General features: G+C 37.0%; 1 protein-coding gene across 3 annotated transcripts in view; it reads left to right on the top strand.

The window, feature by feature from the left end:
- bwa (alkaline ceramidase) overlaps positions 1-23,052 on the top strand; it is a 45,312-nt gene extending 22,260 nt beyond the window's left edge. The window contains exons 4-5 of one of the 3 annotated variants that reach the window (XR_010949474.1): positions 7,831-8,245; positions 22,578-23,052. Coding sequence is in view for 1 of the 3 variants with exons in the window: in XM_067765401.1 (XP_067621502.1) it covers positions 7,831-8,149 (319 nt within the window). In the remaining 2 variants the exon portion in view is untranslated. Of the gene's footprint in view, positions 1-7,830; positions 13,346-22,577 lie in introns of those variants that run through there. The other 2 variants (XR_010949473.1, XM_067765401.1) reach the window with 2 other exon arrangements.
- The last annotated feature ends 1,264 nt before the right edge of the window (positions 23,053-24,316 follow it).

Consider the following 24,316-nt stretch of genomic DNA (forward strand, 5'->3'; position numbering starts at 1 on the left):
CCAGAAGACCATTTTACAGTGAGGCGAAAGTATTCCACATAAGAAAAATTAAATGAAATCTTGAACAAACAGTTTCTGCTGAATACCCAGAAACCTTGGCATCCCAAAAGACATCTGATTGAAGTGGCCCCGCCTCTCTGGGGCTTAAGAAGCCATCTCTGCATACATTTTAGGAGATGCGGCACCTGATAACTCAGCCGTATGTAGGAAAAAATCACAATGAGGTGGTTCTCAGAGATATCCCCAAAGAGGCGTCGGACCTCTTGCCCGGCGAACCCCGATCTTAAAGTCAAATACCCCAAACTTGCAGTAGTGGCGCGTCACTCTAGGTCAACTTCGATCTAGGTACTGTAACAGGTTAAACTCTTACATATCTAGCATAAACCCCGACATATTTAATGTACGTCCTGCGTGTAACTTGTCCCCACATGCCACCAACTATGTTTTCAATTGCAATGTGAACCAACGCCTCTAACAGCCCTTCCTCTATGGTCCTCCTCTGTTGAAACTGCAAGTTTCCTGGGACACCCGTAGCACCTTTTGGATGGTGCGAAGCACTGCTACAATAACAACACCACTAACAATAACGATAGTTTTTGGTTATCGATAATACGCCGGTTTCACCATATGCGTTGTAACCAATAAGAAGCGGGCGAAGCTCTTCTCAAAAGGCACGGAACTATTTGTTTCTGTTAAAGTAAAATTCATACCCCGGGCGAGCTCGAGTTAACTTAAAAAAATGTGTTTCCAGACGTACACCTGTATGATTATAAATCAAACTTCACGAGTACTTGGTACTCACGCTTTTTTTTTTATTCGCATAACTTATTTTTACCAGTCCTTATAGTTACATACATATGTATATAAATTAGGGTGCTCCGTCAATGTTTGGGGTACATTTATTTTGGAGCTACGTTATCACAAGAGGTATCAAAATTTGCGTAATTGAGTACAGATCACGAGAAAAGTAAAAAAAGTAGAATTCGTGGCCATCTTGAGGGCTCTACCAAATTTTGAAGTTTTGTTATTTTACATTTTTACAAACCTAAACTTTTTAGCTGTAAACATGCATATTCAAAAAATATTTTATTATAGAGATCAATCGTTCAAGTACAAAGAAATAAATTAAGAAACCATTGTATTGGATTAATTTAAAAAAATTACAGTTGAAACATATTTTTTGTCGAAAATTTGGCCTTTCTGCTCGGGATTGCAATCTGGTTCTAATAAAACAATCTCTAGAAGTAGCACCAATTACACTTTGAAAAGCTTCTGTTACCAGTATAACATATTGTAACGAATTTGCTTGCAAATCCTCTTATTTGCAATCCTCTGCTAAGTTCGAATCACTAAACTGTTGAATAAATAACTCCAATATTGAATAATGGAAAAATGGCCTTTATTGAAGTACTTCACAATAACACTTATACTTTGCTACTCGCTGGCTTAATAACCAAACTGATTGATAACTCAAATTAAACTCTACTATTGGCCGCCAGATCGCGTGCTTAATCAATAACTGATTGATTGCTCAACTCAAACTGAATTACTTCTTACTCGCCTGTACCGCTTTTATAGTTTACACTGCATACTTCTAGGCTCTTCGATTTCCAGAAGTTACTAGTTGTTTCGGCTACAAAATCGCCAGCCACAACTACGTGCACAAATTATTGCCCTCTCTTGTGACCACTGAGATAAGATATATGCATGTGTTTGTGCATTACCGCTCCGCTGCTCGTATACGTACATATGTGTAGACGCAATTATTTATTCGTTTATGTAGATACATAAAGATTGAATTATTGATGTGAATGTTTGTAGTTTACAGTCTCTCGCGCGCACATAGCCGTATAAGTAAATGCATCTGTGTGTGACATCTCTCTGGGCTGCCTTATATATGTGTATACTTGATTTGATTATTAACGTAAATACTGCTTGGCATGGCCTTAGCATCGCCTTAGCGATGGGATAATTTAGGGGTGGTAATATCCGTGACAATATATTTCTACATTTTGCGTATGACAAGGAAAGTCAGGTAATTCCAATATCTTATTTTTCACGATGATTTTGCGGTTCTCATTTGAGATATTTCGAAGAATCGGCGGAGCTGTAACACCACCCTCATTCCACAAAATATTTTGCACACTACACTTATACTTTGCTACTCGCTGGCTTAATAACCAAACTGATTGATAACTTAATCAATAACAATAACACTTATACTTTGCTACTCGCTGGCTTAATAACCAAACTGATTGATAACTCAAATTAAACTCTACTATTGGCCGCCAGATCGCGTGCTTAATCAATAACTGATTGATTGCTCAACTCAAACTGAATTACTTCTTACTCGCCTGTACCGCTTGTATAGTTTACACTGCATACTTCTAGGCTCTTCGATTTCCAGAAGTTACTAGTTGTTTCGGCTACAAAATCGCCAGCCACAACTACGTGCACAAATTATTGCCCTCTCTTGTGACCACTGAGATAAGATATATGCATGTGTTTGTGCATTACCGCTCCTCTGCTCGTATACGTACATATGTGTAGACGCAATTATTTATTCGTGTATGTAGATACATAAAGATTGAATTATTGATGTGAATGTTTGTAGTTTACAGTCTCTCGCGCGCACATAGCCGTATAAGTAAATGCATCTGTGTGTGACATCTCTCTGGGCTGCCTTATATATGTGTATACTTGATTTGATTATTGACGTAAATACTGCTTGGCATGGCCTTAGCATCGCCTTAGTGATGGGATAATTTAGGGGTGGTAATATCCGTGACACTGCCCTCCACCTAAGTCTGATCGTCCCGATCAGACAAATCTCTCGATCTAAACGCTGCTAGCATCGCCAAATGTACCACTCTTCTACTCCGTGGTTTCTCAATGCTTTGTATGCGGTAGATGGTATCACTGACCTTCTTCACAACCTTGTACGGGCCTTCCCAACTGCACCGAAATTTGGATGGAACACCTTTCCGCCGGTGAGGGTTGTATAACACTACCAAATCTCCCGCCAAGAAACCTTTCGAATTATTGTTCTCATGGTACCTGTGTTTCATCGTACCACTCAATACCCTGGTTCGTTCCTTCACACTCTGTTGGTTGGCCAATGAACCACTTCGTAGAGCTTGCGCTGGACGAATTTTCTTTGCATAATCGGTATCGTTCCCACATTTTACAACAGTAGTGCGCTCCGGCTTGAAACTACCCTCGCATTCTTTCTTCGTTTTCCTGCGTCTTTTAGGTTTTGTCAATGCCAGTGTTTCTCTCGCAGGTACTTTTGATTTTGATTTATTTGGCCCATTCGATCTATCAACCTTTACCTTTGAATTTCGTGGCCTTCGTTGAGTATTCTCCACCAGTACCCGATTACTGCTGAACCCTTTTTCCAAACTAAAGTTAAGTGGCACATCTTGGTTCTCATAACGCATCACCCTTCTCTGCATATCGATCTTGATGTCATGGTCAACCAAGAAATCCACTCCCAATATAACTTCATCAACAATCTCCGCCACAACAAATTTGTGTAGAACCATGACCTTCCCAATCAATACTTCACATATCACTTCTCCCTGAACTTGGTTATACTCGCCAGTGACCGTACGCAACTTTGCTCCAGGTAACGGTTTTACTCTCCTGTTGACCAAGTCAGATCGGATCAAGGAATGAGATGCGCCCGTATCTACAGTCAGTACTCGTTCTTTGCCATCCACATTCCCTCTGACGGTAAGACTGCTCGATTTTCTACCAATTTGCGACACAGATATCACAGGGCATTCAATAGCTGGATCTAGCTCTCTACCTCTTACTCGCTCTTGCTCATCTCCTCCAGCTTTGCGTTTATGGCCACCCACATTGTTGGAACTATTAGGACCAAGATCGCAATGACGTGCAATGTGACCTGGGTTGCCGCACTTGAAACATTTAATAACTCCGGCATTCTTCTGTTGAGATCCCTTCAGTGCTTCCAAAATTGTTTCTACCCACTCTGGCCTTTCTACTTCCACACGGCGTGCTTTGAAAACTGGCTTACACAGAAGCGACGCTGTTTCCTGTATCAGAGCATGCGATACCGTTTCAGCAAATGTTAGTTTGGGATTCGCATATGTAGCCCGCTTCGTTTCCACATCTCGTATGCCATTTATAAAACTCTGGATTTTTACCCTCTCGGTGTATTCGACGGGTGCAACCGCATTTGCAAGATGAGCCAATCTTTCAATGTCCGAAGCAAACTCCTGCAAAGTCTCGTTAGCTTTTTGGTAGCGGTTTTGCAATTCTATTTGAAATATCTGTTTCCTGTGTTCGCTTCCGTATCGCCGTTCTACAGCAGCCATCAATGCGTCATAACTGTTCCGTTCGTACTCTGGAATAGTCTGTAAGATTTCGGCAGCTGGTCCTTTCAATGCTACGAAGAGTGCGGCAACTTTATCTTCCACATTCCAGTTGTTCACTGCTGCGGTCTTCTCAAACTGTAGCTTAAAGACCTGGAAAGGAACAGAACCGTCAAAGGATGGTGTTTTTACCTTTGAATTACTAGTTGAAACTGCTGGGCGATTCAGTTGCAACTGCTCGATACGTCCTCTCAAAGCATCCACCTCGGCCTCGATTTTTTCTTCAAACTGTAAAATTTTTGTATCTTGCGCCTCCAACTTCGAGGAAATACGTCCTTCTTGCTCTTCCAGTTGAGCAGAGATCTGTGATGATATCTGTGCTGAATCTTCGCTGTTATACGGTTCTCCTGCGATTCCAGCTGAGATGACATTTGCGACGACATTTCGGATATACGCGTTTCTTGTGCTTCCATCTGGGATACCATATACGTCTTCTGTTCTTCTAGTTGAGATGACATATACGTTTTCTGTTCTTCTAGTTGAGATGCCAGTTGAGATGTTATATCTGTCCTTTGCGATTCCAGTTGAGAAGCCACCGTCGATGTTTGAGCAGATATTGCAGCCAAAATCATGTTCAAGTCTGTGTTCGCCATTGTCTGCGGTGTTTCTTCGATTTTTGTTATTTCCTCGCCATCAAGATGAAAGTCATACTCTTCCACATCAATTCCTTCTCCTTCCATTGCCTCTCGTAGCCGTGCCTGAAGTTCAAGTTTAACGCCGCTTGTATTCAATCCACGGCTCTCCAACTCCTTCTTTAGTTGCTGGATCTTCAATTCACTGAACTTTGCGATGTCCTTGTTGTCCTCTGGAATTTATTCAACAATTCCTCTTCTGACACCAATTGTAACGAATTTGCTTGCAAATCCTCTTATTTGCAATCCTCTGCTAAGTTCGAATCACTAAACTGTTGAATAAATAACTCCAATATTGAATAATGGAAAAATGGCCTTTATTGAAGTACTTCACAATAACACTTATACTTTGCTACTCGCTGGCTTAATAACCAAACTGATTGATAACTCAAATTAAACTCTACTATTGGCCGCCAGATCGCGTGCTTAATCAATAACTGATTGATTGCTCAACTCAAACTGAATTACTTCTTACTCGCCTGTACCGCTTTTATAGTTTACACTGCATACTTCTAGGCTCTTCGATTTCCAGAAGTTACTAGTTGTTTCGGCTACAAAATCGCCAGCCACAACTACGTGCACAAATTATTGCCCCCTCTTGTGACCACTGAGATAAGATATATGCATGTGTTTGTGCAATACCGCTCCGCTGCTCGTATACGTACATATGTGTAGACGCAATTATTTATTCGTTTATGTAGATACATAAAGATTGAATTATTGATGTGAATGTTTGTAGTTTACAGTCTCTCGCGCGCACATAGCCGTATAAGTAAATGCATCTGTGTGTGACATCTCTCTGGGCTGCCTTATATATGTGTATACTTGATTTGATTATTAACGTAAATACTGCTTGGCATGGCCTTAGCATCGCCTTAGTGATGGGATAATTTAGGGGTGGTAATATCCGTGACAATATATTTCTACATTTTGCGTATGACAAGGAAAGTCAGGTAATTCCAATATCTTATTTTTCACGATGATTTTGCGGTTCTCATTTGAGATATTTCGAAGAATCGGCGGAGCTGTAACACATTCCACAAAATATTTTCCGTGTAATCTCTAGCACAGAAGTTGACTTTTGGTACTTTGAATATTCTTCTTTTAAAACTATTTTCTGCTTCTCTGGCTTCAATTATTCTTTGTAATGCCAGATCCCAAATGTAGTGCCTATCAACAAATAACATATCAAAAAGTATGTTTTCTGGATGGGTAATAAAGGCATTTTTAAAAGACTACCTTCACCGGATTAGGAACCATATCGGGGCGTATACTTCAACCACATAGTTAACTAGCATTTTAAAATTTTCTGATGGATTAGGAGTACTTATGTAAAGTCTGAGAATACGATTTGCGGACGAAAGCCATCTCGATTGCGACATTCTTCCAGGTTATTCCGTTTCGCCGACGAGACTGACGGTTTGTCTACCAATGGAATCGGACATGTTTCTGAAGATGATTCACGCATGAAATCTCCATATACATTTTCTGAGATAATACCTGCTTCTTGAGTACAAAGTTGTTTTTTGTCTCATTGAATCTTCACCTTTTCTCTGATTTCGCTTCGTTAATCTAATCCTTTCCTTCTTATCAACTACGCTAATGGCAATTTTTCTATCACTTCTTTGATCCAACAAAAAAGTCTATCATTAATAGGAACTTTCTTTAGCTTTAGGCAATTAAAATATTCAAATGAAGAGCATTTGCAAGCTGCAACGTCGATGAGCTCTTCAGATGACTCTAAAAAACAGTTCAATTTGTTTTCATAGCTATGATTTTGTTTGGCTTTAGGGTATATATTCAAGAAGAGGTAATTTCCGAAACAAGTTTTCTGCAATTGAATAACTCGTTCTCTAGAAACAATAGGAATTGAAGCTTTAGTCCAAATTTTGATGATATTCTCAGAAACAATTGAATATATGTCTGAATTGGATGGGTCATTGCCACTATATCTCAACTTCAAATCGTGCTTAACATATAAAATAAATTTAATGACATCCTTTATTGTTGGTAACTGCCTATCGCCAAGTTCCTTGTATGGTCCCAATATGACACAAGTAGTTTCACTACGCGTCGAGGTCATTATCTAAAAATTTGAAAATTTTGGTTTTTAAAATACATATAAAAATCGCAGCTATGCGTTTGTGGCATAAAAATTACTTTTTGTGCAACGGAAAAACCTACCCGTTGGTAAAGTGAACGTGGTGTTTTAAAAAGTTCAAACTGGAAAAAATTGAAAGGTTGAAACTTCGTGCTTGTCTTGGACCTGTGTTGAACTAAGTAATTTTAGTATGGGAGCTGAAATTTTGGAAAATATGATCATAAAAATAAAATATTGCCGTGCAATATGGATGTAATTGGTGGAACACAATTTTACTAATTCAAATTTAAATTTGGGAAAATGCTTATAAGCTCGAACCTTAAGTTTAGGAACGAAGTACGGGTTCTTTTGTACCGTTTTATCCGGTTGCTTTCTAAAAACTGAAGGCAAATAAAATGCAAATCAAATTCAAAGTATCAGCTATTTCCACTTAAAATTGTGTATATGTATGTATAGATGTTTACGTAAACTTCAAATAAAATGCAAACGAATATGAATTTATGAATGACTGTTTTGCAGCAATAACAATATTTCTTAATTTTGAAGATCGGTAGAGCCCTAAAGATGCAGTTGTATATCATTTTTAAATATTGTTTCGTAATCTGCGATTAAAACCGGAAAATTTTGACACACAAAAATGTTCGGGACACACTAATAAACATATATACATGTATTTTTTCTCTTGTTTTAATTTCAGAGTGAGAGATGAACGCGTTTATCGCTTGGGCTTGCGTTGTACTGCCGTTTGGTTAGTTGCAGTTTTCTGTTGGATCAATGACCGAATGTTCTGCGAGACATGGTCAGCAATTAATTTTCCATATTTACACGGATTTTGGCATATTTTCATATTTATAGCGGCATATACGGTATTAGTTTTGTATGCGTATTTTTATGTTGAAACGGAGCTGCCACAACGACAACCAATGTTAAAATATTGGCCCAAAAATGATTTCGAATTTGGCATACCATTTATATATATAAGAAATCCGGGGATGACCATCAAGAGTGCCATCTAAAAAAAAAACGAAACTGATAATAGAATAATATACAAAGATACGTACACATTTACGCTTGCATATTTATAATTGAGACGTAGATGCACCAGCGACAAGGTGAGCCATTTATGCGACAAAAAATGTAGTATTTAAATTTTACAACACACTTTTATTAATACGTACACACATAAGGGCGATTGATTTATTAAATATATATGTATGTAGTACAGTATGTATATTAAATAGTTTTTAATTTAGTGTACCTGTTGGATTTAAGGAAGGCAAAGATAAATTGAATTGATTAAACCATAATTGAATTGATTGTATTACAAATTCCTAATAATGTGTGATTGCAAATATGATCCCAAAAGGAGGCTCAAATTTTTTTATTAATTCGTTTGTCGGTATTTATTTATTTCTGATAAATTTTTTTTATAAAATGAACAAACTACAAAAAAAATAATAAAGAAGTTAAAGGCCATTTGTGCATACAACTAATATCTATATAAGAATTAACAAATATATGTAAAAATTAAATATATTAACCAATATGTATGTATGTACGTACATAAGGGTGCGCCTTATATCGAAACTGCGTTACAAAACTATATCTTCAGTTTAAATCCAAGAATTTTTATATCAAGTTCGGACACTTACAGTACAACAGAGCTGCTCAACCTCTATACACTTAAAGCACTTTTGTTTGAAATGTTTTAAGCAATCGACTATTTTAATGGCTATACCATGATCATAATTACACAATTAACCAAGTCATTAGTTTTGTAGACCTTGGGGTTACGATGGACTCTAAACTCGACTTTAAATTGCACATAGAAGATTGCGTGAACAGATCCAAAGGGACTTTGGCGATCGTCAAACGATGGTCTAAAGAATTCGATGATCCATATATTACTAAAACTCTCTTTATATCTTTGGTGCGGCCAATATTAGAATACGCTTCGATAATCTGGAACCCTCGTTACCAGACGCGCTGCGACAAATTATAGTCGGTTCAAAAGCAATTCCTAATTTTTGCGCTAAGGGACTTACCATGGGACCCCTCAAGGATTCTTCCTCCCTACTCCTGCCATTTAAAACTTGTTCAACTCCCTACGTTACGGAGTCGTAAGGAGATTGTAGGTGTGTTTTTTAAGCTATTGCATAGATTTTATCGCGGGATTGGCGACTAAATCAAAAAAAAAACCGTAACGGATATTTGTCAAAAAAGATCCGAAAAGGCTCGAAAAGATTCGAAAAAGTTCGTAAAGGTTCGGTGTTAGCAACAGGCCAAATACATAAAATTGGATCTCTATCATAAACAGCGGTGGGCACCACTACATTTACACGGTTACCAAATTGAGAATGTGTTAGTAAACACGAACGCGTAGCGAGCACGAAAGCAAAATCAATTATTTATTTAGTTTGATTTCAGTGCTTGAACGGTGAACATGTGTCACACGCACTCTTTGGTACTCTGTTTTAAGCGCGCGTGCGACACTTCCTCACCATACGACCATCGAAATCAAACTAAAAGCGCTGTCGTTGATTTTCACGAAGTAGCCATTTTGCTATCGCTTATCGTATACATATATGGTCGCTTACAAGCTAACCTAATAAACCCGCACTGCGTTTTTTTAGCGCACGCAAATAACCGGCGTTTTTTGCCCTAACCCAAATAAGCATGCGTTGCGACAATGTAAAGCATGTGTGCAAACGTCAAATCTAAATGTCACGCAGAACAAAAATTGGAAATCGAGTTAGGTTTTCACGCAGCAAATTCAATTTGAGTTGCTCTCGTACAAGTTGTATGTGCATGAGACATTTTTGACAGAAAATGACTTGTGTGCGTTTATATTAGGTTGACTTGTTAGCAAGTGCTAAGCTCACGCCCACCCCGGATCATAAAGTTAAAGTTAAGGTTAAAGTTAAAGTGAATGTAAAAGTTAAAATGAAAGTTAAAGTTAAAAATGAAGTTAAAGTTAAAATGAAAGTTAAAGTTAATGTTAAAGTTAAAGTTAAAATTAAGGTTAAGCTTAAAGTTAAAGTTAAAGTTAAATTTAAAGTTAAAGTTACAGTTAAAGTTAAAGTGAATGTTAAAGTTAAAGCGAAAGTTAAAGTTAAAAATAAAGTTAAAGTTAAAGTTAAAGTGAAAGTTAAAGTGAAAGTTAAATATTAACTTCTCATTTATTCAATAAAAGTAAAAAAATTGTTTTCTTATAGGTCACCACACTTAAAAAGGTTAACTTGAATTAATATCAAAGACAAAACTTGAATTATTATCAAAGAAAACAAAATGTTGCATAAATATTATAATTGCATAAGTTGATAATATGGTAAATAGCCCTTTTCTGCTCGGTGACATTTTATTTAATGTCCCCTTTAGACCATCTAGACATTTTCAACCGCTTCATATAAGCACATGCAGATCGGATTTTGAAACGCACGAACTTCTTCGTTGTTTGTATACTGACTTCAATAAGCACTGCAAAAACATTGATACGTGTGACTCTACGTAATAAAAAAATATCTGCTGACTACCTTAAATACGCAGTGATTTGGGGGGGTCGCTTGGAATAACGTCGTTTCCAACCTCCCACTCTTATCACCAGCTCCAGTAACTTAGGGCGGGTGACTTGGAATCACGTCCTTTCCAACCTCCCACACATCGCAGCCCTACTTCTTGTGTGTCAAATATACATCAGCTGCTCGAAATCACGTCCATTCCGACAGCACTAATAATCAATTCCCGATGCTCGGCATCACAGTCCATCCCGACAACTAATTTAATAATGTATATTAGGGCGGGTCGATTTGAAAATCGCTCATTGCTCTGTGAAAATCGTATTCTAGGGATCAAAATAAGAAACTTTGCCGAAGGAACCATACCTCTAAAACATTCTGATGTCCCCCCTTTGGGTCGAACTTTTGGGTAGGGGCAATTTCAATTCTACCTGCTGTGTCTTGTGGTGGCTTAAAAAAAACAACACAAGCAATTTTACGATCTGCAATTCTGTCACAGTGATACCTTCATTTTTTAAAACGGTTGAATAAAAAACCTACACAACTATGTTTACGACATGCAAATGCATCACAGTGATGCCTTGGTTTTAAAAGGGGGTTGTAAAAACGCTAATTTCTAATAATTTTTTTTAATTTCTTTTCTATTACTAAGTTAAATTCATTTTTTCATTTACATATGTTCTGACTAAATAAATTTCTAAAGAGAAAAATAAACTCCAAAAAGAAAAAAACATAGGCATTTCAAAGTGGGATTTTTCAAAATTTGCCCGTACTACCCAAAGGGGGGACATCAGAATTCGTTTTAAAGGTATGGTTCCTTCGGCAAAGTTTCTTATTTTGATCCCTAGAATATGATTTTTTGCCTCCCCACAAATCGACCCGGCCTAATGTATAAGTATACATATTTTATAATATAATTTTGTTCAATTTGTAATTTATCTGTAATCCGTACTATATTTAGTCTGATTAATTGTTAAATTTGTAGACTAGTAAATAAATAAATAAATAATGCTCTTACTAAACAGTACTGTGTTAGTGTTGAAATATTCTAGAAAGTTGTAACATATGCAATTATTTTATGGCCTTTATAATTTGTTGTCGTAACCTCTACTAAATAAAAATAATTAAGCGTTAAAAATCTAGTACAAAACGAACAGAACCGTCGTACAGATCTTTCATTGATCAAGATGATTATTAGGATCACCACGTTGTTGTCACATTTGAATAATTATTTTTTATGGGAATGTGTAGCACGCCTAACTAACGTTTGCCGATTTTTAAAATCGACATTTTTACCATAGTCACTTATTGGTTGCATTGTCGATTGAGTGTCTCACTAACTTGCTTTTAACAACACTTGTTAATCTTTCGACAGAAATAAAATTTTACAATTTTCTAAAATTGGAAGTCGAAAAAAGCGTCTTTGATACCACTTTTGATAATTTGTGATAAAATTTATAGAATTTTCATAACTTTTTGACATGAGTTATTCGTACATTTTTATCAATACTGGAAAGTACCAATGAATACATCAAGGGAGTGTCTTGCTTTATAGGGCCAAGTTAAAAATAAAGCGCAGTCTAATGTACATACCTACATACTTAGTATATATGTAGTTGGGCACAATACACATTTTGCTTTCCAATATTGTAAATTTGTCTTGAGTTCACGAAAAATGTATTAATACGTTTCCGCTTATCTTTATAGAAAATAATAGTGTTTGTGAATAATTGTAAACTTGGATTATGTTTTTTTTTGTGATAATGGAATGTCATGTGCATTCTGCCCAACTCATATACAGCCAACAACTTATACAAGGGCGTATCCAGCCTTTCACAAAGGGGGGAGGGGAAATTTTTTTTTGTAATTTCAGATTCATATATAGCGTATTTATAAGTATAAAGAGTAATGACGTCTAGGTAAAAGCGAAGCCTGCTTTAAAAACCCAGCTGTAGGCTCTAGCAGTCCGTTAAAATTTTTATTTATTTATCAGGAGCCTCTAAAATATCTACCATGTCTAGGATTTGGTAATTCCAAATTGCGTAGAAAACGCCTTTAAGCTTGCTTGAATAAACAATCCATGGCTTGTATATTTCTAGTCAATTGTGATTAAATTTTCTTTTTAAATGGGCTGCATCAGCCGAAAAATCATAGTGTGACGGTGGTATCCAAAAATTTAATATCAGTTCTTTTTTTTGTGCGAAAGTCATAGTGCTACGGGCATTGACCCATTTCCCAATGTGATTATGATGACAATAACATCCTCCTGTTTCCACGGCACTCTCATCAGAGCTAGTTGGGTTATGTCTTCTTTTCGAAGCTATATTAAGATACATGAGTTGTCGGCTAATAGTGATATAATTAATAAAATCAGACTTACGCACAGAAGTAGAAAAAAAAAATCCTAATAGCCATAGTTTATATTTCGTTTGCTAATTAAATTCAAACAGTGACCACAAATGTCAGCTGTTTTAATTATTCACGTGTAATCGATGCTTATCGAGATTTTCAGAGATGGTGCGTTTATCCACCTTATCAGTCCTATTGGTATTCAAAGTTATTTATCATTTTAGTTACTTTATTAGTAAGAATAAGTAAGTATTATGTATGTGTATGTAGTTATTAATAAATTTATGTAAATAAATATTATTAAGTTCATAATTTGAAAAAAAAAGGTGAGGAACTAAAAACCTTTTATGTTGTTGATGTTTAACTTTCAGTTTTGTGTTCTTAGTTCGCAAAAGGGGAGCGCAACGGCCTATTTCCCCCTGCAAACGCCTTTCAACTTATTATCTACATTAGGCCGGGTCGATTTGTGGGGAGGCAAAAAAATCGCCCATTGCTCTATGAAAATCATATTCTAGGGATCAAAATAAGAAACTTTGCCGAAGGAATCATACCTCTAAAACGAATTCTGATGTCCCCCCCTTTGGGTCGAACTTGCAAATTTTGAAAAATCCCACTTTTAAATGCCTATGTTTTTTCTTTTTGGAGTTTATTTTTCTCTTTAGAAATTTATTTAGTCAGAACATATGTAAATGAAAAAATGAATTTAACTTAGTAATAGAAAAGAAATTAAAAAAATTATTAGAACTTAGCGTTTTTACAACCCCCTTTTAAAACCAAGGCATCACTGTGATGCATTTGCATGTCGTAAACATAGTTGTGTGGGTTTTTTATTCAACCGTTTTAAAAAATGAAGGTATCACTGTGACACAATTGCAGATCGTAAAATTGCTTGTGTTGTTTTTTTAAGCCACCACAAGACACAGTAGGTAGAATTGAAATTGCCCCTACCCAAAAGTTCGACCCAAAGGGGGGGGACATCAGAATTCGTTTTAGAGGTATGGTTCCTTCGGCAAAGTTTCTTATTTTGATCCCTAGAATACGATTTTCACAGAGCAATGAGCGATTTTTAAATCGACCCGCCTTAATCTACATATACTCTTAGCACTGTTATTACGATATCAAATAGCTTACAAGGCAACAAAAACACCAACACCAAATGGCTCGTGATGTTATGCAAGCAAAACAAGTAAGGAAGACTAAGTTCGGGTGTAACCGAACATTACATACTCAGTTGAGAGCTATGGAGACAAAAATAAGGGAAAATCACCATGTAGGAAAATGAACCTAGGGTAACCCTGGAATGTGTTTGTATGACATGTGTATCAAATGGAAGGTATTAAAGAGTATTTTAAGAGGAAGTGGGCCATAGTTCTATAGGTGGACGCCATTTAGGGATATCGCCATAAAGGTGGACCAGGGCTGACTCTAGAATTTGTTTGTACGATATGGGTATCAAATGAAAGGTGTTAATGAGTTTTTTAAAAGGTTGTTGTTGTTGTAGCAATGCTCGCCCCACCTAATAGCCGCGACCGATCACAAATTGTCATCAATATCCTCTAACGGGAGTCCAAGGAAATTGCCGTTTCAACAGGGGTGGACCATAAGGAAAGGGGTGTTAGAGGCGTTGGTTCCACATTACAATTAAAGAGATGGTTGGTGTCATGTGGGGACACATTGCAAGCAGGGCATACATTTTGTATGTCGGGGTTGATTCTGGATAGGTAAGAGTTTAACCTGTTACAGTATCCAGAACGAAGTTGAGCAAGAGTGACACGCGTTTCCCTGGGGAGTATGCGTTCCTCTTCTGCGAGTTCTGGATATTTTTCTTCAAGTACTGGATTCACCGGGCAATTCCCGACATAAAGGTCCGACGCCTGTCTATGGAGTTCACCAAGGACCTGCTTGTGTTTTTCCGCTTCATACGGCTGGGTTCTCAGGTGCCGTATTTCCTCAAAATGCTTACGGAGATGACTCCTTAGGCCCCTAGGCGGTGCTGGTTCGTCAATCAGATGTCTGTTGGGATGCCCAGGTTTCTGGGTATTCAACAGAAACTGTTTGGTCAGCATCTCATTTCTCTCCCTGATGGGGAGTATTCTCGCCTCATTATGCAGATGGTGTTCTGGGGACATAAGAAGACAGCCCGTGGCGATTCTGAGAGCAGTATTTTGGCAGGCCTGTAGTTTCTTCCAGTGGGTGGTTTTTAGGCTTGGCGACCATATGGGTGACGCGTAGCACGTAATCGGCTGGCTAATTGCTTTGTATGTGGTCAAGAGCGTTTCTTTATCTTTTCCCCAGGTACTGCCAGCAAGGGATTTGAGGATTTTATTACGGATCTGAATTCTTGGAACAATTGCGGTTGCGTGCGCACCAAAATGTAGATCCTGATCAAACGTCACACCCAAGATTTTGGGGTGTAGGACAGTCGGTAGCGTAGTGCCATCGACGTGGATGTTCAATATGGTCGACATTTGGGGCGTCCATGTTGTAAAAAAGGTCGCGGAAGATTTAGTCGGTGACAATGCCAGGTTTCGCGAGGCGAAAAAACTGGAGAGATCAGGGAGATAGCCGTTTATTTTATTGCATAGCTCATCGATCTTTGGGCCTGGGCCTGTGGCCATTATTGTGCAGTCATCGGCGTAGGAAACGATTGTGACTCCTTCCGGTGGTGAAGGTAGCTTAGATATGTAGAAATTAAACAAAAGCGGGGATAGGACACCACCCTGTGGCACCCCTTGTTTAATTCTCCTTTGTTTTGATGTTTCGTTTCTGAATTGCACCGATGCCTGCCGACCACCCAGATAATTTGCGGTCCACCTTTTAAGACATGGGGGAAGGGTGGACCCTTCCAGGTCTTGCAGTAACGAGCCATGGTTGACCGTATCAAAAGCTTTTGATAGGTCTAACGCTACGAGTACTGTTCTATGGTGGGGATATTGATTCAAACCGCAATTTATCTGGGTGCTAATGACATTTAGCGCGGAGGTAGTGCTATGGAGTTTTCTGAAGCCATGCTGATGAGGGGCTAGCTGCAAATGTGCTTGGAAATAAGGGAGCAAAATGGCTTCAAGCGTCTTTGCCACTGGCGATAGGAGAGATATCGGACGATATGACTCACCTACGTTAGCTGGTTTCCCAGGCTTTAGTAGCGGGACCACCTTGGCCATTTTCCATTTCTCGGGTATGACAAAGGTGGAAAGAGACAGGTTGAAGACATGCGCTAAGTATTTGAAACCCTCTTTCCCTAGGTTTTTAAGCATCGGCATGGCTATGCCGTCTGGGCCCACTGCTTTTTTAAAAGGTCGTGGGCCTTAGTTCTATGAGTGGACGCCTTTTCGAGATATCGCCATAAAGGTGGATCAGGGGTGACTCTAGAATTTGTTTGTACGATATGGGTATCAAATGAAAGGTGTTAATGATTATTTTAAAAGGGAGTGGGCCTTAGTTCTATAGGTGGACGCCTTTTCGAGATATCGCCATAAAGGTGGACCAGGGGTGACTCTATAATGTGTTTGTACGATATGGGTATCAAATTAAAGGTATTAATGAGGGTTTTAAAAGGGAGTGGTGGTAGTTGTATATGTGAAGGCGTTTTCGAGATATCGACCAAAATGTGGACCAGGGTGACGCAGACCATCATCTGTCGGGTACCGCTACTTTATTTATATATGTAATACCACGAACAGTATTCCTGCCAAGATTCCAAAGGCTTTTGATTTCGCCCTGCAGATCTTTTTCATTTTCTTCTACTTAATATGGTAGGTGTCACACCCATTTTACAAAGTTTTTTTCTAAAGTTATATTTTGAGTCAATAAACCAATCCAATTACCATATTTCATCCCTTTTTTCGTATTTGGTATAGTATTATGGCATCTTTTTCATTTTTCGTAATTTTCGATATCGAAAAAGTGGGCGTGGTCATAGTCGGATATCGGCTATTTTTTATACCAATACAAAGTAAGTTCAGATAATTACGTGAACTGAGTTTAGTAAAGATATATCATATAAAAACTGGGCGTGGCTTCAACCGATTTCGCCCTAGTTTCACAGAAAACAGTTATCGTCCTAGAATCTAAGCCCCTACCAAATTTCACAAGGATTGGTAAATTTTTGTTCGAATTATGGCATTAAAAGTATCCTAGACAAATTAAATGAAAAAGGGCGGAGCCACGCCCATTTTGAAATTTTCTTTTATTTTTGTATTTTGTTGCACCATAGTTAGGTTAATGTGTTAAATTTAAAACTTTAATGTTTTATTATTATCCTGTTATTTAATGTCTGTTGTACTATAAAAGATCATACATGATCTTATTGTACTAATTTATATTTCTTTTAATAAATGAAATAAATGAAATGAAAAATATCATTACTGGAGTTGAATGTTGACATAATTTACTTATATACTGTAAAGATATTAATTTTTTTTAAAATTTGACTTAAAAAATTTTTTTTTTTAAAAGTGGGCGTGGTTGTTCTCCGATTTTGCTAATTTTTATAAAGCATACATATAGTAATAGGAGTAACGTTCCTGCCAAATTTCATCATGATATCTTCAAGGACTGCCAAATTACAGCTTGTAAAACTTCTAAATTACCTTCTTTTAAAAGTGGGCGGTACCACGCCCATTATCCAAAGATTTACTAATTTTCTATTCTGTGTCATAAGTTCAACTCACCTACCAAGTTTCATCGCTTTATCCGTCTTTGGTAGTGAATTATCGCAATTTTTCGATTTTTCCAAATTTCAATATCGAAAAAGTGGGCGTGGTTATAGTCCGATATCGTTCATTTTAAATAGCGATCTGAGATGAGTGCCCACGAACCTACATACCAAATTTCATCAAGATACCTCAAAACTTACTCGAGTTATCGTGTTAACGGACGGACGAACGGACATGGCTCAATCAAATTTTTTTCGATACTGATGATTTTGATATATGGAAGTCTATATCTATCTCGATTCCTTTATACCTGTACAACCAACCGTTATCCAATCAAAGTTAATATACTCTGTGAGCTCTGCTCAACTGAGTATAAATATCAACATAATCTATAGCATTACGCATTACGACACTACAATACAGGCAACGCAAAGAATGTACTATAAGTTTAGTTAGGTTAAGAAAACAATGAAATGCATTAATTTGTCTACGCGGAATGGTGACCCAAAGAAGTATCTAACTGTTGAGCCATCCATATCCAGAACTAAACAGAGCCCGTTTAAGTTTTTACGTTCAGTGACTGAAAACCAATTTTTTCTCAAACGGTAATTATGCAACGGTCAAATTATTTCTAAAAATTATAATAAGTTATGGATCCAAACAGAACTATTTGTCTAGATCAAAAATCTGTGGTCAGAAGTTATAACAGCCTAAGTATAAAATGACGCCACCGAAAAAGCTGTATAAAACGCTTAAAATTTCGAATATACAAGTCAAATGTACACAAATATCATTGTGGATAAAACAAGTGTGATATCTTATCCGTCAACTGCCTGACAGGATGTTCAATATGGCTACTTTTGAGCTTTTTGACAGCGTGTTCAATATGGCGGCGCATAGGATCGGCTTTCTTCAGCGGGTGATAAAAAGAGACACAGAATGAGACAGCGATAGTCAATTACAAATCAGGTGATCCATTCTATATGTAATTTTGAGGTCTATACAGAAGTTATCACACTTGTCTTATCCACAATGACAAATATCATTCAAAATCAAAAGTCCAAATATGGACCGTTATACATTTTTTACATTTGAAATCGTTAGTGTTTATCTGTCGGTATAAATTTTACGAATCTTCCTATCTCGACTCAGGCGGTTATGACTTGTGACCAGAGATATATCATTAGCCTGATAAACCATTTCAGAGCTATTGTGATTTAAAAAAGAAGTTCGATCACGGAACGTAAAACTTTATACGGGCCTAGAATAAAAAGGCTTTAGGCATGAGATCAAAACGTCACACAAGTCAACGCACATACCCATATACAAATGAGCCAAGATCCCGCATTCCGGAATTGTTGTATTTGTAATCGAATTTGAAAAAAAAATTTGGTGACGTAGCGTTTTTGAAGTTTTTCGTTTTATTACATTTCTCTCATATTTCGCTACCAGTGTTCGGAGTATTTAAAACTGTTACCTGAGTAAACGACTAAGCCGGAGTAAAAATTTAATTTTCGGAGTATATTTTTTTCTCTTTGAAAGCGGGCGAACAACTAGCATCAAATTGATTTGGTGGCTTGGCAAACCCTTTGATTGTGTTTTCACCATGAAATGTTTCTCAACAAAAAACAAAAAGTTATCTGCCTTATCAGGTGCACATGGAGTCGATTTCAAGACGCATAATGCGGCAATTACCCACCGACGTGTGCCGTACGTACGGCCGTTTGTCGAACGAAGCACGTTTGACCGAACTCAAGCCCGTAGGAATCATTGTGTGCGTCTGTGTACATGTACATAACATATTTGTGTGTGTATTGTTTACAGATAAGCACTGTTGCCATTGACCATTTTGCATGCATGTCTATGGAAACATCAACTTTTTCCAATTTAATTTTTGATGTTGTAAAAGGCTGGAATTAATATTAATTAAATATAAATAGATTACATATTTCTAATCTGCACTTTTACATAATTATTTCGAATTATTTTCACAATTTTTCAAACTTTAATTAGGTGTTTTTGTATAAGACTGCAAACGGTCAAAAATTAGCGCACAAAAGTTTACTGGGCAACTCTGTCTAGTGAGAGAGCGATCAGCATTATGCGGCAGTTACTCACGAACGTACGTACCAAAAACGTGTCAGCTGACACGACCTATCTTATGAGTGTGCAATGTAAACGAAAACTCACCGACGTGCAACGCCCGTACGTACGTAGCCCGGAACGTAGAAATCAAAACAATTTTGATTTTTTCCGTAAGAACGTGTCAGCTGATCGCTCTCTCACTAGACAGAGTTGCCTAGTAAACTTTTGTGCGCTAATTTTTGACCGTTTGCAGTTTTATGCAAAAACACCTAATTAAAGTTTGAAAAATTGTGAAAATAATTCGAAATAATTATGTAAAAGTACTGATTAATGATGATTAATAATGAATCTATTTATACTTATTTAATATGTATTCCGGCCTTTTACAATATTAAAAATTAAATTAGAAAAAGTTGATGTTTCAATAAGCATACATGCAAAATGGTCAATGGCAACAGTGCTTATCTGTAAACAATACACACACAAATATGTTATGTACATGTACACAGACGCACACATTGATTCCTACGGGCTTGAGAGTTCGGTCAAACGTGCTTCGTACGACAAACGTCCTTACGTACGGCACACGTCGGTGGGTAACTGCCGCATAAAGCGGGAGTCATTGGTGCCGTATGTCGTATCGCTGTAGTCGTATCCCTAACGTAATCAGCTGTTTATCATTACGACGGTAAACCAAAAACCAATTGGTTGGCTACGATACGACCTTAGCGGCACCAATAATCGATTGCATTGATTCTCATAAGGTTGGTCGAATCAGCTGTTAACAGGTTACCGATACGGTTACCGATAAAGCACCAATGTCTCCAGCTTAACTCAATTAACGACGACAGAGCGAATCATATGCGTGTGAATTGAGAGGGCACAATTGTGCTATGAAATGAATAGCCCTGATCTAGATAATGAAAAAACCAATGTTGCCGGTCAAAAAAAGCATACCCAAAAGGCGGCCTTGAACTGTGACTGAACAACTGCTCAGTAGTTTAACTGGAGTTTACATTTGACTAGAGTTTAAGCAAACTTAGTTTAAGCTTAGTTTAACCAACTACTGAAAAACCAGGCCTTAAACAGATACAATACCTCACTTAAGCCGGAGTCATTGGTGCCGTATGTCGTATCGCTGTATCCGTATCCCTAACGTAATCAGCTGTTTATCGTTACGACGGTAAACCAAAACCCAATTGGGAGGCTACGATACGGTTACGACCTTAGTGGCACCAATAATCGATTGCATTGATTCTCATAAGGTTGGTCGAATCAGCTGTTAAAAGGTTACCGATACGGTTACCGATAAAGCAACAATGTCTCCAGCTTTACTTGGCGGATAAGCAAACAATTGATAGCAGCAGTGTTGCCAGGTTAGCCTTTTCGAGGCTAGATTTAGCCTTTTTTTTGCCTTTAGCCTCGAAATTTTGTGTTTAGCTTCGTGACTTTTTTCTAGCCTTTTTTGCTCCGAATGTATTTTTAAAAATTTCTAAAATAAAATAACTTCAATATTTCCTGTGAACACCTAATACCTAATAATATGAGTTCTCTACAAAAGATTAATTCTTTTTCTGCTGAAAATTCGTTGAAAATTTGAAAGCCAGATGTATTTTCTTACTTTGAAAAAGAGAAGTATAGTTATTCTTCAAGTCAAATAGCATTAATAGAGCTGCAGTGGCGAAAACTTATAACTGTACAATGGAAAAATGTACACTCCACCATGGAATTTTGGTCGGAAGTCCGAGAACATAAAAATGAATTAAAGGAACCTCCTTTTTTAGAACTTGTCGAATTCATATTTAGTTTTTTAGTATTACCACTCAGTAACGCGGAGGTTGAAAGAGTTTTTAGTGGCATGAAAATTCTGAAAACTAAATTAAGGAACAAGCTAAAAATTTAAATGCTTAATGCGCTGCTTAATATTAGATGCTCGTTAAAACGCTTATCTAAATGTTGTAATGAATGTAGACTGAATAAAGAAATATGAATATGAAGTAATTAGTTTGTAATATTTTTTTTATGTATATACACTAGGGCGGGTCTATTTAAAAATCGCTCATTGCTCTGTGAAAATCATATTCTAGGGATCAAAATAAGAAACTTTGCCGAAGGAACCATAACTCTAAACGAATTCTGATGTCCCCCCTTTGGGTCGAACTTTTGGGTAGGGGCAATTTCAATTCTACCTGCTGTGTCTTGTGGTGGCTTAAAAAAAAAACACAAGCAATTTTACGATCTGCAATTGTGTCACAGTGATAACTTCATTTTTTAAAACGGTTGAATAAAAAACCCACATAACTATGTTTACGACATGCAAATGCATCACAGTGATGCCTTGGTTTTCAAAGGGGGTTCTAAAAACGCTAATTTCTAATAATTTTTTTAAATTTCTTTCCTATTACTAAGTTAAATTCATTTTTTCATTTACATATGTTCTGACTAAATAAATTTAAAATTAAAGAAAAAACATAGGCATTTCAAAGTGGGATTTTTCAAAATTTGCCCCTACGACCCAAAGGGGTGGGGGGACATCAGAATTCGTTTTAGAGGTATGGTTCCTTCGGAAAAGTTTCTTATTTTGATCCCTAGAATATGATTTTCACAGAGCAATGGGCGATTTCCCCCCCCCCCCCACAAATCGACCCGGCCTAATATACACATATGCAATCATTTAAAACAATTCCATGTGCTAGTCAAAGAAAATGTGCCTGATATGTTTTGAAACAGGAAGTTATGCGCTTAAGTTATGTTTATAAGTTTTTATTTACAAATGTGTAAACTAAAATATAAAAAAAATATTATGAATTAACCAAAAAATTTCTGGCCTTTTTTAGCTTCTTTTTTTTCTAAATTTAGCCTTTTCTAACCTTTTTTTTTTGCGAATCTAGCTTCTTTTTTTTGCATCACCTGGCAACACTGGATAGCAGAGTTAGCACGCTTCTGTGTAGAATTGCTGTTTAAAATAACGCGATGCTTTTAGTTGACCAACTGTCGTGAAGGTATTTATATCAGTCGTTATGTGCCTCACTTTACGCCACGTACGTGCTGTAAGTGAAAAATGGAATGGGACGTGATGTTACGAATTGTATCTGCTTAAGCCATAATTTAGAACCTAAATTGTTTTGACTACGACAATGTGCCAATGTGTTTAATTCGTTTACCTCGTAATGTAAAGTACTTATGTATCTATTTATAAGATTTATTTTGCTCAAATATGTAGCTTTATAATTTTGTGATTCCGATGTTCCGATTTTATGTATAAACGCATATGATTAAAGATTTTAATAAATAAATTATTTCTCAAAGACACATATATGTAAATACACTGAGGGAAATATATAACCATTATATAAGTTTGCAGGTAAGATATCTACAGCTGCGCTCCTCTGACCACAATGCTTGATCGATCTCATTTTTCCTATGGCTATTCGGCAGCACTGTACCACTTTAGTACAAACAAGTAAGGAAGTCTAAGTGCGGGTGAAACCGAACATTACATATCCAGCTGTACACTTGAAATACTGTTGTTGTTTGTTTTGTGTGCTTAACAGTGTTACAAGGCTGCGCAATAATACATATACATATGGTTCTATTCTGAACCAATTTTCGTTTAAAAGAAGCAAAAAGGATACAGAGGCTAACACCAATGACCTTGAGCGAGTAATAATGCAGTTTTTCTTCAGATATGGGGATTTCCCTACTGTTTATTTTAAAATAAAGATATAACAGAACAATAATAATACGATTGGTACAAAACTATTTTTCGTTAAGATTTAACTTATTCAGACCAATTCTAAATATTCTCGCGGAATTTTGTTCTCGCGGATTTTTTTATTCCCGCGGAAAAATTCCTCCAATTCTTTTCTCCTAGGGAGAAGAAAAATTGGGGAATAGGAATTTCGAATTTTCGAAGTCAGCTGTTTTGTCAATTGAAATTTTGTTGCGCATTTCTTATTTTGTTTAAAAAATTGAAAAGTTTAATTATTGTTGCGAATTTGTTTGAAATTAAGAAATAAGGTATAAACAATGCACGTTATTGCATTTCATGTGGTATACACTGAAATGAGTAATGAATTGGTGCCACAGCAACATCAACAGAGGGGCATAAGAAGAAGACGGCGGGTTAACACAAATCCGCCGGAGTTACCTGCTTTCATTCTGCAAAGCAATTTTCTGGCGGCCACGTCGAGTTGAGTTCGCCTTTCGCCATATGCCAAAATCTAATTAAGCATTCTTAAAAAATCCTTGCGCAATTTCTGGATGGCTGCATCAAATATACAAAGAGCTCTTCCGTTGCTTATGATATACTTTTCGACTTAAAATAAAGAATATTGTGGTTGCTGTTGTTGTTGTATTAACAGTGAGAATATTGTGGTAGAATGTAAATACATATTTTAGCGCAAATTTGTACAAATAAGTGTTCTTTCTTAAAAGAACCAATTTCCTTTAACTATTTTGATGCATTCCTGCATTCCCTTCAATTTAAATAGTGAAAAAACTCCTATGAAATGGCAAAGAAATCTCCCTCTCCCTCACATTCATAATACCTACTTTTCTCCCATAACCGGTTTCC

The sequence above is a fragment of the Eurosta solidaginis genome, chromosome 2 (assembly GCF_040869045.1).
Source record: "Eurosta solidaginis isolate ZX-2024a chromosome 2, ASM4086904v1, whole genome shotgun sequence".
Classification (NCBI taxonomy): domain Eukaryota; kingdom Metazoa; phylum Arthropoda; class Insecta; order Diptera; family Tephritidae; genus Eurosta; species Eurosta solidaginis.